This window comes from Ictalurus furcatus, chromosome 2 (genome assembly GCF_023375685.1).
Source record: "Ictalurus furcatus strain D&B chromosome 2, Billie_1.0, whole genome shotgun sequence".
NCBI lineage: Eukaryota > Metazoa > Chordata > Actinopteri > Siluriformes > Ictaluridae > Ictalurus > Ictalurus furcatus.
Window position 1 is genome coordinate 11073892 of NC_071256.1, and position 16625 is coordinate 11090516.

At 39.7% G+C, this 16625-nt stretch overlaps 1 protein-coding gene across 1 annotated transcript; it reads right to left on the bottom strand.

Annotated features, from left to right (window-relative positions):
• Positions 1–3141: 3141 nt before the first annotated feature.
• On the bottom strand, positions 3142–14980 carry snw1 (SNW domain containing 1). The gene is made up of 14 exons (XM_053647545.1): positions 14872–14980; positions 11898–12051; positions 11644–11805; positions 11432–11527; positions 8817–8923; positions 8607–8711; positions 8278–8347; positions 8077–8142; positions 7118–7234; positions 6697–6838; positions 6408–6510; positions 5980–6097; positions 5731–5894; positions 3142–4191 (listed from the first exon to the last, which is right to left on the bottom strand). Exons 1-14 carry the CDS (start codon positions 14883–14885, stop codon positions 3999–4001), a joined length of 1611 nt encoding a protein of 536 aa, XP_053503520.1. The 5' UTR covers positions 14886–14980; the 3' UTR covers positions 3142–3998.
• Between the last annotated feature and the right edge of the window lie 1645 nt (positions 14981–16625).

The following is a 16625-nucleotide window of genomic DNA, read 5'->3' on the forward strand; positions in this document are numbered from 1 at the left end:
TACACTGTCATTTCAGTATGATTACATTAATTCAAGTCTAATTTATTGTGTGCAAGGACATTGCTGCTATATATGTTTGTACATAAGATTTCTTTTCTCTGTCCAGAGCGTTAACGTCTTCCTCTCGTCTCTCGTCCCTACGTTTTGCCATCGTGTAAATAAATCAGTAGTCGGACAATCCGGGACCGTAAAACCGAAGAGCGAGGCGATCGGACGAATTGGTGCGAAGACATTTTCCCTATGTCATATGTTAAATGCCAAAGATTTACTTTATCTAGTACTTTTTATTTCACCACCATTATTTCTCACTGGCAGTTCTAGTCGGACCCGACGTCAGTGGATTTTGTGTGAGGTCCTGGTCCTGTGTGGATAAAAATGTTTTCCTCAAAACAAAAAAAAAACATTAAACCGTATTCGATGACACGTCAAAATGTTCTTATGGACTCCTCCCACTTTATTCAGCATTTCTGAGCTAGTTAATGAGTTAGTTTCAATAAATCTTGTTTATTTAAGTTGATTGTATTTTCTATTAACATGTCCTTGCAAACTAGTTTTGTGTGTGTACGTTCACTCCAAATGGTTAATCCACCATTGAGCGATACGTTTTTGTCATCTTAACGTATTTTCTGTTAGGGAACGGTATCGTTGAACAAGATCACGTGCACATCTCAGACTAAACCAATTGTTTTAGCACAAACTGAAGTCCAGTTCGGGGGAAAACAGGAGACTATATGACTGATCATGATAGTTGGGGGAACCGTCATGTATAATCTGCTAACATTATTTAAGAATAATTGACCTTTAAAAAGAATCTCGATGTTCCGGGTTCCCGCTTTCATTTTTTAAGCAGAAATCTGTGTTAAAACGTTCAGTAAGAATAAGTGCAGTGCGTGAGCCACTCTCAGGCTGTGTGTCCTCTTAAACCAGGTTTCAGACTGAACCTCCAGTTTGCTTAGTTCCTGATTCTGTCCGTGTGGATGTTGATTGTTTGCCCTTTGTAATTTTCCAAGAAAAAAAACATCCCTGCTGAAAACAAGATGTCTAATATACAGTACTTCCTGTCTTTTTCCTTTTTTTGTTTTGTTTTATATATATATATAATTTATTTATTTTTTAAAGCACCAACTCATTGTACCTTAATATAATACACTTCTGTTACGAAGATCTCTCACGCTCCATCTCCCGTCCTCAGTATCACAGTTATCGGTGGGTTGCAGTATTTTTCTCATTGTAGCCACTTTTCTTGTACAGTTTTATGCAAATTTCACATGGATGTCTGTGAATATCTGCTGCCACAAATGATTTAGAATTTCTGTAGATAGAGATTACTGTGCAATGGAAAACTAAATAAAATTAAATTTAAAAAAATGGAATTCAACCCATGTTGCTGTATGTTGTGCTGTAAGTTCTAGAGAGCTGAAATATTAAACCCCACAGGCAGTTTTACTGAAACACTTTGGCTCAGTCTAAATTGGCTAGAACCAAGATGGTGTGATTATAAAGTACGCGTCATTGAAATATCCTGTGGTATTTGATCATATCCATGAGTTTAATGCTATAGGGGTGAATATCAGGACACTTAACAGCAGAGGCTTGGAATAAATTAATCACTTCATAGGTATTATACATGTTTTGTATTATACACATGGCATGCCACTTGCATAATTTACCATTGACTTGAATCTCCGGCAGACACTGTAGTCCAGATTCAGAGCTAAATACCATCAAGACTGACCTCAGGAGTTTAGCTGTTTATGTTCCGCCTCAGGGAGATGAACACATGCTTTGGACGCCTTATATGAAATCATTAATAGTCTTCCAGCAGCCAGGCTAGAAGTTCTAGCCCATATAACACCAGCACATTCGTTTATCAGAATCGTGACCGTGGTTATTCTGCACTTTAAGGACCGTTACAAATCCTTTTCCCCCCAGACCCAGCATTTGGAAAGGACAATCACACGTTCATTCATCTCCTCATGAAATATTTTCCCAAACAGCTTATTAATGGAACGAGGAAGCCATCAGCAAACTGCAGCGCGGCAGATCTTCTACGATGCAGTAGACGGGGACGTTAGTGACTATACAGATTTTACCACAGTGGTAAGTCATTCCAAAAAGCAAATGTCCTGTAATGTCCAATCAAGCCCTGGGTAAGTGGTGATGTCCAGGACAAACTGAAAGCACAAACTGCACCTTATAAGTCCAGGAACGTGGTGGGCCAGAAGAAAGCCGGACACGACCTTCAGAAAGTCTTTACACCAGACAAAGGAGATTACAGGGACGATATGGAATTCAACTAGCATAGGGTCAGACCTCAAACCCACTACAAATGGAGCGAAATTAGAGGTAGCAGACGAGAATAACTTACAGCGCACTCTGAACGTATCGGAACCGCAAGGCCCATTCTTTTGTATTTGCTGTACGCTGACGTTGGAGATCTAAAGATGAACATGATACACGATAGATCAGAATTTCAGCTTTCATTTCCTCATACAAGATAAATAAGGTGGCCCAATGATCTGTCTCCTAACACGCATGACGTTAACTTATATCTAGGACGTGACACGTCAGGTAAAGAAGTCCTCAGTATGGAAGAAAAAAAGAAATTAAAAAAACATTTTGAATGAGTCAACAGCAAGAAAAAGAAAAAACGTTTTTATGCATGAAAGAATCTAACAATACCAATCATTTTAAGACAGCCTTACTAACAATGCAACTACAATAACCAATACTGTATTAACAATAAGCTACTTAGTTAACCTAGGATAATTTTAAAATCTGCAGACTAGTTACTGTCAGTTACATATAAAGGACAGATTTGTGTGTGCCTGGATTTCATCGGATATACCTGTGAACGTAGGAAGGCACGAGCGTCGCTAACGGTTATCTTTCTCGACCAAGTTCAACGATTATCGTATCATTGCTTTGTAAATCAAAATCTTTACATTCCCGTCCTCTTTATTTTCCCCTGTTTAGACTGTGACCACCTTTGAGATTTTTATGAACTGCTGAATTTAAGGACAGAGGTTGTAATAAAAAAGTATAACACACTGTATAAGTTTTAGATGACAAAACAGCTCCCCCTGCCCACCTCGATAGGAGTTTTTTTTGGATATGCAGTAATCAGACAGAAGAGGAAAAAACAGAATATGACCGATTTATTCAGCAATAGAAGCCCACATACATAGTACAATGCACTTTAGTGGAGGTTTAAAGTAAAGTGCTGCTCGGACAAATTCTGAAAACAGGGATAGTATGTATTTAAGAGGGCAGTAGTTAGTTTGCTACACCACAGGGTGTCCTAAATGTCTCCATACACAGCGGAAATCAACACTTTTTTTTAAGCAAAATATCTTCCAAAATTGTTCATACTTATTATATACTATATAGTAGGAGTTCCCCCCCACCCCCGATAACGTTTAAGAAGAACGTATTGAAATAATTCTCGTGGCTGGATCGGGACGCTGTCTCAAGCCCTTCATACGACCGAGAAGAAGTGGACGTCAACAACACGAACATCCGCTGACGAAGGCACACCCGACGTGCTGCTGGTGTACATAGTCCGCTCCGTATCTATGTACAGAGACTTTTAGGACACCCTGCAGTATTTCGGCAGACGAGGGAACGCCGGAATTGAAAAACACGGAAATCTGTTATATCAGAATTGTTTGGATGCATGGACAAAATGTAAGCTGTTAAAAATATAGAACACAAGCAAGTTATGTACAACTTCCTTGGTTGGTAAATCTTCACAACTTTTATGATACAAAATTTATTAAGAAATGATGAGAATGGGCAACTTCACCAGGGCCCCCCCAATCACCTTTATACAGCATGAATACAAGCCAGCTTCAAAGTCAGTAATATAGGTGGACATTTGGTACATGTTTCTACTGTCATGGAGGATTACCAGACAAGATTATTAAAAGAAGCTTTCCCTATGGATTGAGCTTGAAAGCTGGTGTGAATCCTAAAGTAATGGGTACTGGACTTGCTGCTCACTCCTTCCTGCGCTTCTTGTCATGATCGTAGTCCTTTGAGCGCCCGGCCGTCGATGGCCTTTTGGAGCCACCATGTTGCTTGGCCTCTTCCAAGAACTTGTCCAGACCAAAAGGATCTTCTTCAAATTGGACAGGTCCATCTCTGCGTGGTCCATGATCCGTACCGGAAAACTCCCTGTCAGGGACAAACCTGAGCAGAGAAACAGCACAGCATTATTTGAATGTGAGTTTTTGTTGTGATATCCCGCCGTCATGTGAAAAAAAGTAAGTACACCGCATGGAAATTGATGGTTTTCGCTGACATAGCGAAACAGGCAAACATTTGATCCTCTTTGAAACCATGCCTATTAATAAAGTTGTTGCACTATCAAATCACACTTTTTGTAGTGATTAGAACCTGCTTAGGGAGTGCAGGTGGAACTGGTCTTATTTATAAACCTCTTAAATCTAGTGTCTGGTGTTCCTTTTGCTATTGAGGTGTGTGGTGTCATTATGCCAAGATCAAAAGAAAGGCCTACAGAAACAAAATGTTGCAGGTGCCTAGGTCTGACAAGGGAGTTCAAAAGATCTTCAAATTATTTGAACTAGGTCATTCCACTGTGAGGAAAATAAACTACAAATGGCGCAGATTTCAAACGACTGCCAATTTGTCCAGGACTGGCCATCCCAGCGAATTCAACCCAAGAGCAGTCCGTCTGATGCAAAAAGTAGTCTCCAAGAACCCCAAAATTCCATCACAGGATCTGCTAATAAGCCTTGCAACTGTTGGTGTCAAAGTGCATGCTTCTACAATCAGAAAGAGATTGCACAAATTTGACCTGCATGGGAGGCGTGCCAAGAAAAAAAGACTTCGCAAGACTACAGTTTGCCAGTGAGCATACAGGCAAAAGACCAGGCCTTTTGGAATAACATTCTCTGGACAGACGAATCAAAGATAGAGTTGTTTGGCCACAGTAACAACAGACATGTTTGGTGCAGACCAAAGACAGCTTTTCAGGAGAAGCACCTCATACCATCTGTGAAGCACGGTGGTGGAAACGTTATGGTTTGGGGTCACTTCGCTGCTTGCATTTATCGATTCAACTATGAATTCTGCATCATATCAAAGAGTGCTTGAGGATAATGCGAAGCCATCTGTCCGAAAGTTGAAGTTGAAACGAAAGTGGACCTTTCAACAGGATAATGATCCTAAGCACACTAGCAAATATCCTAGTCAAAGCCCGGCTTTGAATCCCACTGAAATGTTGTGGGGGGATTTGAAACAGGCAGTACATGCAAGAAAACCCTCAAACATCTTGCAACTGAAAGAATATTGCATGGAAGAGTGGTCAAAAATTCCATCTAGCCTGGTGGACAATTATGCAAAATGCCTACAAGAAGGTGGCAATACTAGCCACTGAGGCCAAGTGTGTACTTACTTTTTCCACAGAAGAATCTCATATCTAATGATATTTCTGTTGAATAAATTATCAAAAAAGATAATTTTCCTTGTGGTTTTGTTCAAGTAAACCAATTTCAAAGATGATCAAATATTCGCTTGTTCAAATAGGTTCCTAAATAAATAAATAAATAAATAAATAAATAAATAAAAAGGCCAATAATTTCCATGGGGTGTACTTATTTTTACATGACTAGTTTCCGTGTTATTGTACCTACAATTATTAAGCTAAACTGATCAAGTGGAGTCATGATGCGGGTGTACTGAAATGATAGCGGCATGTGAAGGTACCTGGTGCTCTGCATGAGTGTGTCCAGGTCATCTCCATACACATCCTTTCCTGTGTTCTTGCTGGGCCTGTAGATGCTCTGTGCCATGTCTCTGCCTCTCCCAAAGGGCTGGTCGTATACATTATACACCTCATCCTCTCCTCCCGCAAATCCACTGTCCATACCCTGAGAAACATACACACGAGGCCATTTTTATTTAAAGTGAACTGTGGATCAGGTATATAATGAACTACCGGTGAGAATGAATTACCCTGCTCTGGTTAAAGAGGCGCTGATCATACTGAGCCTCGCTGGAGATACGTGGGTTGGGCAGACCCAGAGCAATCGCCTCACTGATATCTCGGTCCTGGTCCCTCTGCAATTTAGACCTGGGGAAGATATGGATTTACACGGATGTCAGTGCTACTTCCAATCTCGTACACTAACTTGGGAGATGAAGACCGGAATTACGTTACACACGTCTAGGAAAGAAGCCTGAATGCTTTTCCTGGAATACTCAAGAATCATTTTCAGAGATCAAGTATTCGGCACACATTCAAAAAAGATGATCAATGCGATACCATGCAAATAGTGGTTAGCGACCATAAAGAATCTGGAAACAAACGTAAGTGCACGGACAAGAGATATTAGGGCTTTGGCGGCTGGACCACAATACGTCCGGTGCAGCGGTAAACGTACCTTTTATCGGGGGCGGCTCTGGAGATATTCCTGTCGTGCTGCCTCTCCTTCCTCCTGTCATGGCGGATATCATCACGCTCCCTAACCTCGGTGTCATCACCACCTGGGAAAGGCCATGTGTCAGACCTGCATTCACACTACTGCACTGCTACTTCTGATCAGTAACGCTTCGTATCCTCAGGAGGTACGAACAGGACCAACGCAGCATGTAGTTAAATGTTGGATGTTATGTTATAAAATTATATATATTTAATATATATAGACACACACGACTTGTAGCTGTTTGTACCTTTGTCTCCGTGGCCTTTGATGCCCGCTCTCCTGTCCCGGGCCATCTTCGCCAGTTCCCTGAGCTTCTCCTCCTTTTTCTCCTTTTCCTTTTGTGCCATTTTCTTTTCCACCTGCGCACGCATCTCCACTGCCTCTCGTGCCTACACGCAACACACAGCATCATAACATGAACGAGTTCAAAGCCACATAACTGACTAGCTAGCCTGAAATTTGACTTATCAAAAAATAAGACTTACCTAAAATTTGACTTATCAAATTTTCTCTAATAAACTATATTTTATACCGCCAACACTAAAAATGCATTTTGGCGATGAGACTTAGATTCAGTAGATTCACTCAATTCAGTAGATGTCCATAAAAGAGGTCATCAAAACGTAAAAAAAAAAGAATAAAAATAAAACCCCAGACATAAAGCATACCTTTCTGTCCGCAATGTAGAGAGCCTCAGCTAACTTGGCGAAATTCTCATTGATGTGAACTGTCTGAAGACCTCTTCCATCAGCAGCCAGACGCTTGTCCAGTGGTATTGTGTAACCCTTAAAGAAGAAGAAAAAAAAAAAAAAAAAAGAGCGAAAATATAAAAAGGAGCACTCGGTTACATTACAGTTGCCAGTGCTTTTTGAAGAAGATCTGTGAAGAAAATCTAAATGTAAGAAAAAACAAAACTGACACCTAATTAAGTTTAAGTGTTCTACCATGTCGTTTTCAAATCAACTCAATTTCATTTATATAATGTTTTTAACAGCGAATAATCTGCGAGCCAATCCAGATTTACCACCAAAGTACATTTTCTGGGTATTGATTTTGTATGATCTCCTTGTCCACCTTATCTGCTATACCCAACAGTTTGGGTTAGAAGAATCATTCCTCTGAGGCTTCCCAGTTGCTTGGTAGTTTCACAGACTCGGCTTGGTTAGGAAGACATCATTAAATTGGTTTGTTGTCAGAATATTGCCTTAAAGAGCTATGACATCGGTCTTCAAAAAAAACAACCTGATTTTAAATTAAATAAAATAAATAAACAAACAAATTATAAATTGCCTTAAAGAGCTATGACATTGGTATTCAAAAATATAGATTTTAAACAAATAAATAAATAAAAATACAGATTATAAATTGCCTTAAAGAGCTATGACATTGGTATTCAAAAATATATAGATTTAAAAATAATAAATAAAACACAGATTATAAATTGCTTTAAAGATCTATGACATCGGTATTAAAAAATAAATAGATTTTAAATGAACAAATAAATAAATAAAAGATTATAAATTGCCTTAAAGAACTATGACATCAGTATTCCAAAAATACAGATTTTAAATAAATAAAATAAATAAATAAATGAGGAATTTTAGCTAGAAGAAATCGCTAATGGCACCTTGGCGTTCTTCCAGTTGGAAATGCAGGGAGGAATCTTCCACTCTTGTTGTTCTTTCACGGTCATCTGAAAGAAACAGAAGCATAAGTGCCATTGAAGCGACTCAGTTAATTCAGGAGTCTGTATGCAAGAACTGCAGAAAAAGAAAAAAGAAAGAAAGAAAAAAAAGTATGTAAAGCGGATGGTGTGGTCGAGTCCTACCTTTCTGCTGGGAGAGTGCATGACTGGAGCAGGAGGAGACGGGGGTCCACGAGGAATCTTCTTATTAATCCTATGTAAACAGACATGCAGACGTAGCACCTGATAAACTGTTTATACCAGCGAGTCTTGTTTATTGAGTCTTAGGGTTATGAAAGCTGCTGTACGATTTTGGGGGTACGGGAGCTATACCAGAGATTTCGTCTGTTGACAGATCATTAATATGTCGCGGGGACTGAAGTGATGAAAAACGGGTTCTCACAAAAGCATGCGAACCATGACCTTTCACACCGAAAGTAAAAAAATAAATAATAAAACGTTATAGAACGTACTTGAACCGTGGTGGCTCCATCGGGTCTTTCTGCATCTCCACCATACGAATGACCCTCTGCTTGGCACCAGAGTTAAATGCCACACCCTGCTGCGAAGGCGTGTACCTATTAAATATAAAGAAATATATAAATAGTGACGTCGAGTTAAACACGGCAAGCGTGTGGACCGCATTACTCCAGATACACAAAAATACGACTGACGGCTTTTACCGGATGTACTGTGCCGGGGCCTGTTTATCTGCTGCTCGTACAGGCATGGCGGCAGCAATCTTCTGGGATACCTGCTTGTCTAAAGCAGCTCTGGTCTTTTCTGTGAGCTTAGATAGGAGACAGGGAAAAAGACAAGGAAAAAAAAACGACAGAATAAGGAAAGACTCACTGCATTAAAAATGATTCCAGGTATTCTATGTATACATTCAGGAATTCTCTCTTATGCAGCTTATGAAGGGGAACCAGACTTTATTAGACCCTACTCTGGCAATCACAACCTCTTGTCAGGAGAACTTGATGCCCCAAAGAACTGGCTTTCTAATCAGGTTACTGCTGACCTTGAGATGATACTATGCATGTAGGACATTCTAAAATGTCTACATTTAATTCACTAGAATTTCTTCCCTTGTGATAAAACGGGTTATAATCGTAACTAAAGCACAGGTCTAACAAGCTGAGGTCAATGTCCTGGCCGCACGGATTTGAGAAAAGCATGCTTGAGCAATTTCTTTGAGCCTAAGCAACCTAATAAGTAGGGCTGCAACTAACGATTATTTTCCTGATTATTTTTCCGATTAATCTGATTGGGAGGGGGCGGGGCAAGTTTCAGTACCATTTTTTCGTTTATTTAAAATAAAATCCACAAACTGAGTGTTACAAATATAAACTTCAGACTAAAATGTTACACAACTGTTTGCTCAATTATATAAGTCTGAAAAGAACCCAATACACACACACACACACACACCAGAATATATATTATTCATTTAGGACTGTAGTTTAATTCAGTGCTTTTTGTGCATCTATAAAAAATAATGCATAAATACATATATAAACTAATATATAATATAAACTTGTATAATAGTGTTTATGCATTACTTTTTATAAAAGGTAACGTTGGCAAACAGTAAACTGAAGAAAGTCAGTGTCGGTGACTCTGGGTATCTGATAAAGCTAGCGGTGTCACATTACGTGTGTATGACGTCGCGCACCATCAACTAGGAATCAGATTATACTTTCGGTTAGTAAAAAACCGCTCGTGTTCCATTTGAGGCGATATTACCTTTATAAACTTCATTAGACGGTAGAGTACACAGTGCATAGTGCAAGTGTATAGTACGTTATTCGGGACACAACTTTAGTATTTACTCTCCGAAGCTTGTTTTCGTAACAGAAGTAACGTAGTGAGTAAACGCACCCCGTGCCGTGTGCAGACCGACTAATTGATAATGAGATTCGAGATGACGATTTTCATAATCGCTTATTATCAATTAGTTGTTGCAGCTCTACTAGCAAGTGAACACACATCCGAGTGTAAAACTTTCGCAGTGTATTCAGAAGGTATTAAGACCACTTCAGTATTTTGCACTTTATTGTGTTACTTTTGGCCATTAAGCTACACACAATAATCCATTATGGCAAAGCAAAGATGGTTGTTTTTTTTCTGTTGTTTTAGTCTCCTTGGTGAAGCAATGAAGTTGCTAGGGCTTAGCTAGGTGGTTGCTATTGTATTCCATCTGATCGGTAAAGTGTTGCAAGGTTGTTGGTAGGACATTTCTTATTGGTTGGTAGGGTGTTGCTAGGTGGTTGCTATGGGATGCCAGGAGATTACGTTTATACCAAGGGGTTGCTAGGCTGTTGCTAAGGTATTCCTTGTGGTTGCTAGGGTGTTGATAGGCAGTTATGGTATTCCTAGGAGTTGCTAAAGTAGTACAAGTGGTCGCCAGGGTGTTACTAGGTGGTTTCTAGGGTTCGCAAAGTAGTCGTTGTGGTATTCCACATGGTTGCTAGGTTGTTGCTAAGGTATCACATGCAGTTAAGGGTATTGCTATCTATGCCAGATCGCTGGTAGAGTGCTGCAAGTTCATTGCGAGGGTGTTTTAGATGGTTCCTAAGGTTTTGGAAAGTGTGTGAGGGAAATTACTCTTTTTACTTTGTAATAGTTTTGTTCTTGTTCTGTTTCATTCTCATCTGAGGATAACGCCTAAGAAGGCTATGTCATGTCACTGAGATCAGTACAGAATGTTTATCTGCTTACAGAGACACAAACATGTTCTTCTGTTCAATGTTCGTCTGGACATCTTCTAAGACCCTAAAACAAAGCCTGTTTGAACTGCCTCAAACTGCTTCTTATCGGTACACCGAATTATGTCAGCACTCTCGTTACTCTATCCTGCTTTATTCTATCCTGTATTAACCATCTTTCTGTAATAAACCTTTTAACCTTCAGAGGACGAGTCTGCAAGTGTTGTCTAATTTCCACGACAATTGCACACAATGGTATATCCCAGACGGTTGCTAGGGTGTTTCTAGCTAGTTGCTATGTGTAGAAACCAACACTACAACTAGTTGTTCAGGCCCCAGCTTGCTTATTTTCATGAGAAAGCAGTATCTAGAGATCAGGTGGACATTATCAAGGATCTTTCCAGGTGAAAGCTTGTGTAGTGTGTGAGCCTCTGCTACAACAGCTCATCTAGCGCGGCCTCCACAAAACAACAGATCATGAGTGAACAACGCTCCACAGCGGGAGCCGTGCGGCATTCCGAGATTTTCTTAGCTGGGTAGTGTCCGCTAGGCATTCTGGACCTTAAATACCTTCTGAGAGTCTCACTTACCTCTTGAACTGCCTCCCCATCAGGTCTCTGCAGCTCGGGAGCATCATCATGAAGCACGTCTTTCGGAAGCAAATCTGTATATTTACTAAATATGACCTGTTGAAAAGACAGTACAAAACATTTAAGGTTGTTTTTTTTTTGGACGAAACCCCCCCAAAAAACTACACTCCCAAACCACTGCCAACTTAATGGCACTTCAACATGACACGTACCTTATCCTTTCCCTGTCCCTGACGAGCAATCGCATCATACTTGATCTTCCCTTCCGCATCCACCTGTAAGGCGAGTGCGTTGGAGGTTCTCTTCTTTCTGCCCATTTCAAGTGGGTACTGAGCCACGTAGATCTCCGGAAACGCACCGCCGTCACCAAAGTCCTTTGAAAACACAGTTATAAAATCATCATCCTCATCACCTTGACAAGGAAACCGAAACCATATTAAAAAAAAAAATTTTTAAAAAAAGGTACCTCAGCAGTGCGAGGCACCCATCCTTTTCGGGAGCCATACGGAGGAGGTTCTCTACGAGTTAACACCAGCGCTGTGGAATGGGACCCCTGTGCCGTTGCAGCCTCTTCTGCCTCAAGCTGGTCTTGAGACAGCTGAGTCGGCATGGGTAAAAAGCTGGAGAAGAAGATGATGAGATAATGTATGTTTACATAATCCCACACATATGATACTTGGAGCTTGCTAATGCGGTTAGCTAATCAGCCAATCGTGTGGCAGCACCTCAATACATAATATCAGAGAGATACAGATCAAGAGGTCCAGTTAATGTTCACATCAAACATTCAAATCAGAATGGGACGGAAATGTGATCAGAGGGACTTTCACACTCACACGGTCGCCACGTCACGTTTAAAATTGCATTAAAACTTGGCAAAGAAATGTTTACCACTCTTGGTCCAAGTCAATATTTTAGCGAATCAAATGACAAAATACCACGTAGAAACCCGTGTGGTGTGTCTGTTAGGTGTTCACGTACTCGACAACAGGCTCTTTATACGTCATTTAGAGTCCTGCCTAGAATGAACGAAGTGTTGGAGGACGAGTTCTGGGGGGAAATTTTAAAAATCTCAACTTTTACTCTTCCTTTGTCACTTCCTTATTCCTCGACTGTTTTGGCATGAAATGGAAGACACTGCTAATGCTGAAGATTTTTATTCAAAAGTCCAGGAGCAAAAGGTCCTCGTAGCCATCTCGATACAGCAAAATCGACTGGCTGCATTTAGTGTTAATCTTAAATTCCTAAGTCCTGTGAATGACCGACAACGTGTTCAAACGAGCACGTTAATATAAACCTACTGCTCATGTTACATATAACATATAGCTAGACGGGAGAGAAAGGAAAAAAAAACAGCCCCTTCTGAAAGTATTGGAAGGACAAGGCCAATTCTTTTGTTTTTGCAGTAAGCTGTTTAACACATTTAGATATAAATATGAGGAAATAAAAAGGGGAAATTATGAGACATCATCTCAAATCCAAATGTCTTCAGTGTATAGCAAAAACAAATGATCTGGGCTTGCCGTTCCAATACTTTCTGACAAGACTATACAGGTACATCTGAAAAAATTTGAATATCGTGGGAAAGTAATTTTTTTCTGTAATTTAATTCAAAAAGTGGAACTTTCATATATTCTAGATTCATTACACAAAGTAAATATTTCAAGACTTTTTTTTGTTTTGTTTTAATCTGGATGATTATGGCTTACAGCCCATGGAAATCAAAAATCCACTATCTGACTGGGACGTGTTTTCATCTTGAACTGCCCTGTATTTGCTCTCAAGCCTGACCAAGCATCCACACCACGTGATGCAACCACCACCACGCTTTACTGTAGAGATAGTGTTCTCAGTGTGAAGCTCAGGCCTTTGTACTAAAGACAAATTTTTATTATTTATTTGAAAACAAAATTTGGTCTCCAAACACCTTTTTGAAAAATTTAGGGCTGCAAAAACTAACCAACAAAATTGATAAAAATCAATTATAGTAATGGCCAACAATAGTCATTATTGATTAGTTGGGCTGTTTTTTCCCCAGGAATCAATCACCAAGACTAGGGTTAGTCACCAAGGCTAAAAATGGCGCATTTAGTCTATAACGGTGCGTCTAAAGTCTATAATGAACACAGTTGCAGTTTCTTCGGTTTTTCGGAAGGTCAGGAATTACAAGTGAAGACCTCTAACTGGTTGCAGCAATGCCCTATGTGTCTATGTGTACGCAAAACATACGTTCATGTACACCTTACATTCCTGTTGTACATCCTTAAAGCCTAGTTCACGCTGCACAGACAGACGCCAACCAACGCCACCAGACACGTTTGTTGGGTTTTCCCCGGACCAGTGTGTGTTAACCCTGGCACCATCTGTGTTTGTCGGGTGGTGGAATGTCTGGGCAGCATGGTATGATTTCCCAACAAAATCTGACCTGGGCACGAACCGTTCCCATATAAAATGAATGATCCTTTTTCAACAATAAAAATGTCACTACTACTAGTGTCTATACATGTTGTTCTTCGCCTGAAAAGGCCACAACTGGTCATTCTCACAGTCTCCAACCAGGAAAAAGCCGAAAAAACCTCCATCAACTCAAAATTCCTACTCAACTACGAGTGAGTGACGTTACATCAACATGGCCGAGCACAGCATCAGCAGTAAACACCGCAGCATTGATTTCCCTTGAAATGAGTTACACTGTATATAAACAAGTCTTATCTTCGGCTCAATCAGCATTCAGACAGGTTCTCTTGTTGCATCTAGAACACTGGCTCTATAGTTTGCTGTTTTAAGGAGGAAAACATGCAATCACATGAAGCTGGCTAGCATGTTGCTAACAAAAGGGGGGTCCATACGGGGTTTTCTTTCCCTTTGTCATTGCGTACGTCGAATGCGCTGAGGTCGGAAATGACGTCAGCTACAACGAAGTGAAACCCGTCTTCGTTAATAATAATGATGATGATGATGATAATGATGATGATAATAAAGCTAAACTATATAGCGGGCTAGACTTACTAGTGACGCTTATGGTTACAGCTGTCTGATAGACAGACAGACGGACGAAGCCTAGTGTGAAATATTAAGCCCGTTAGCTCATGCTAGCACTCTAAACAGCTAGGTAGCAGATTCCAACAAGTACATCGTTTCTATGTCTAAGGATCTAGACGGGTGGGTAGATAACCCAGCTACATTTAACGCGATTAACAGGGCGGTAAATGCGCTAGCTAGCTCACCAGACGTGTACAAGTGTCCTTAATGCATGTGTACAGAGCTTGCTAGCAACAACGAAAGGAAACAGCAGAGCTAGCATGCTAGGCCTGTAAACCTCCAACGGTCCAAACTGTTGTAATAAAACATATTTCCTAACACGCATTTGTTTTAAATAATGGCGTACATGTATCCATGTAATTTATTAAGATATATAAAAATATATACATCTCCCCCACCTCTTTAGCGCCATTTCCCTTTCCTTGTTGAATCTGTCGTCATAAAGAAGCGAGTGTATCGCTTTCTTCTTCTGATTAGGTTTTATATGGCGGTCTGTGAACGTTTTGCGGCAGACTGTCGCCACCTGTAGGCCTGGAGTGAGTACTTTCTTTATAGTACTACATCTTCATCACGCTTCTTATTTAATACAAATTATACAGTACATGCAATACAGCTAGTCTTAAACTCAGAAGAAACTATCAATTTAAAAAAAAGATTAGAAGTAATGAAGCAATTAAAGGACAACTTTGGCATAAAATTTGAATTTTATGTATTATTTCTCACAGTATGTAGTGTTCTGGTGTACAGGATTGTATCGCTTTAGTGTCAGCATTTTATCAGAATTCATGATTTTTTTTTGTGTGTTGTCTGCTTGTTTTCACACATCAAAGCAGCAAAAACTACAATACCCAGCATGCAGTACATTAATACGTATTCAACCATTGGGAATCCCACAGTCAGAGAGAGAGAGAGAGAGCAAGAGAGAGCAAGAGAGACAGAAAGACAGAAAGACAGAGAGAGAGACAGAAAGAGAGCGAGCGAGAGAGAGAAAGAAAGACAGAGAGAGAGAGAGAGAGAGAGAGTTGCATTAATTCCATTCACTCTAATTGGCCAGTTTCATCCATGGTTGTGGATTTAGAGGAAAGGCTTTTAAACGTGATTTTTTGCCAGTTAGTTGAAGTTAAATATAACATTGGGACGTGTGATAGTGGTGGGTGGAGGTGCTCAAATGAGGATATCTATTTTATTCCTTATTACACGTGTAATAAAGAATGAAACTCCTTATTGTAGGAAGACAGCTATTTTTTTTACGTTGCATCCTGTTGATATATCTTTCAGTGTTCTCATCCCTTCTTTCATCAATCTTTGAAACTATAGGCAGAAGACATGGTACTGCTAATTTTTATATATTGAAAATAATAAATCACTTCAAAATAAAAAATATTATTACAGGTAGTAAGAGCTCATACATATTTTATAACTGTGTCACCTGTAACACTATAGCTGTAATAATAGCTGCAATGTGCTCTATGTTTATAGGTCCAGGGCCCTCCTCTTTTTGACCACAGGGCAATGCACAAAGATTGTGATAATAATAACATCTGGTCTCAGCCTAGTCTTGGCCTTTTTGGTCCTGACAAACTAGTCTGCCTCAAAATGTGCCTGCAGAGTGACGTGAGTTTACTTCCCACACACACACAACTCCTTTTTGTCTACACTCATACTGTACATATCCCATAGTGGTTAAATGCACAGTATTAGGGAACACTTTCTACATAGTTAAAAGATGACTAAGAACATGAGACAACAGCCTGAAGACTCTCTGCAATGAGACAGCACCATCAGCATGAGTCTCAGCTCCCTGGGTTTCACAAGAATCTTTTGTTTTCCTTATTTTTAATAAACCTAACATAAAACTTTCATACATATACATACATATTATATATATATGTGTGTGTGTGTGTGTGTGTTTGTGTGTGTACATATATATATATACACGTGTGTGTGTTTATATATATATATGATTATGTGTATGAACATGAACAAGTTTTTTTATTTGAATATATCATTTATGACTGTATATTTAAATAAGTGAAGTGGTGCATAAGAATAGTAAACAGTAATATTAATTTAATCTCACGTAATTTAATTTTACATTTCACTTATTTGCAGTGGATTTTCTAAGACAACACATGACATCGTGCTGCTGCAA

Coding starts and splice junctions, on each gene's coding strand:
- snw1 (XM_053647545.1), bottom strand. Junction 8,712..8,816: donor GCCCCGGCACAGTACATCCG/GTAAAAGCCGTC, acceptor TATATTTAATAG/GTACACGCCTTCGCAGCAGG. Junction 8,143..8,277: donor TGCACTCTCCCAGCAGAAAG/GTAGGACTCGAC, acceptor TGTTTCTTTCAG/ATGACCGTGAAAGAACAACA.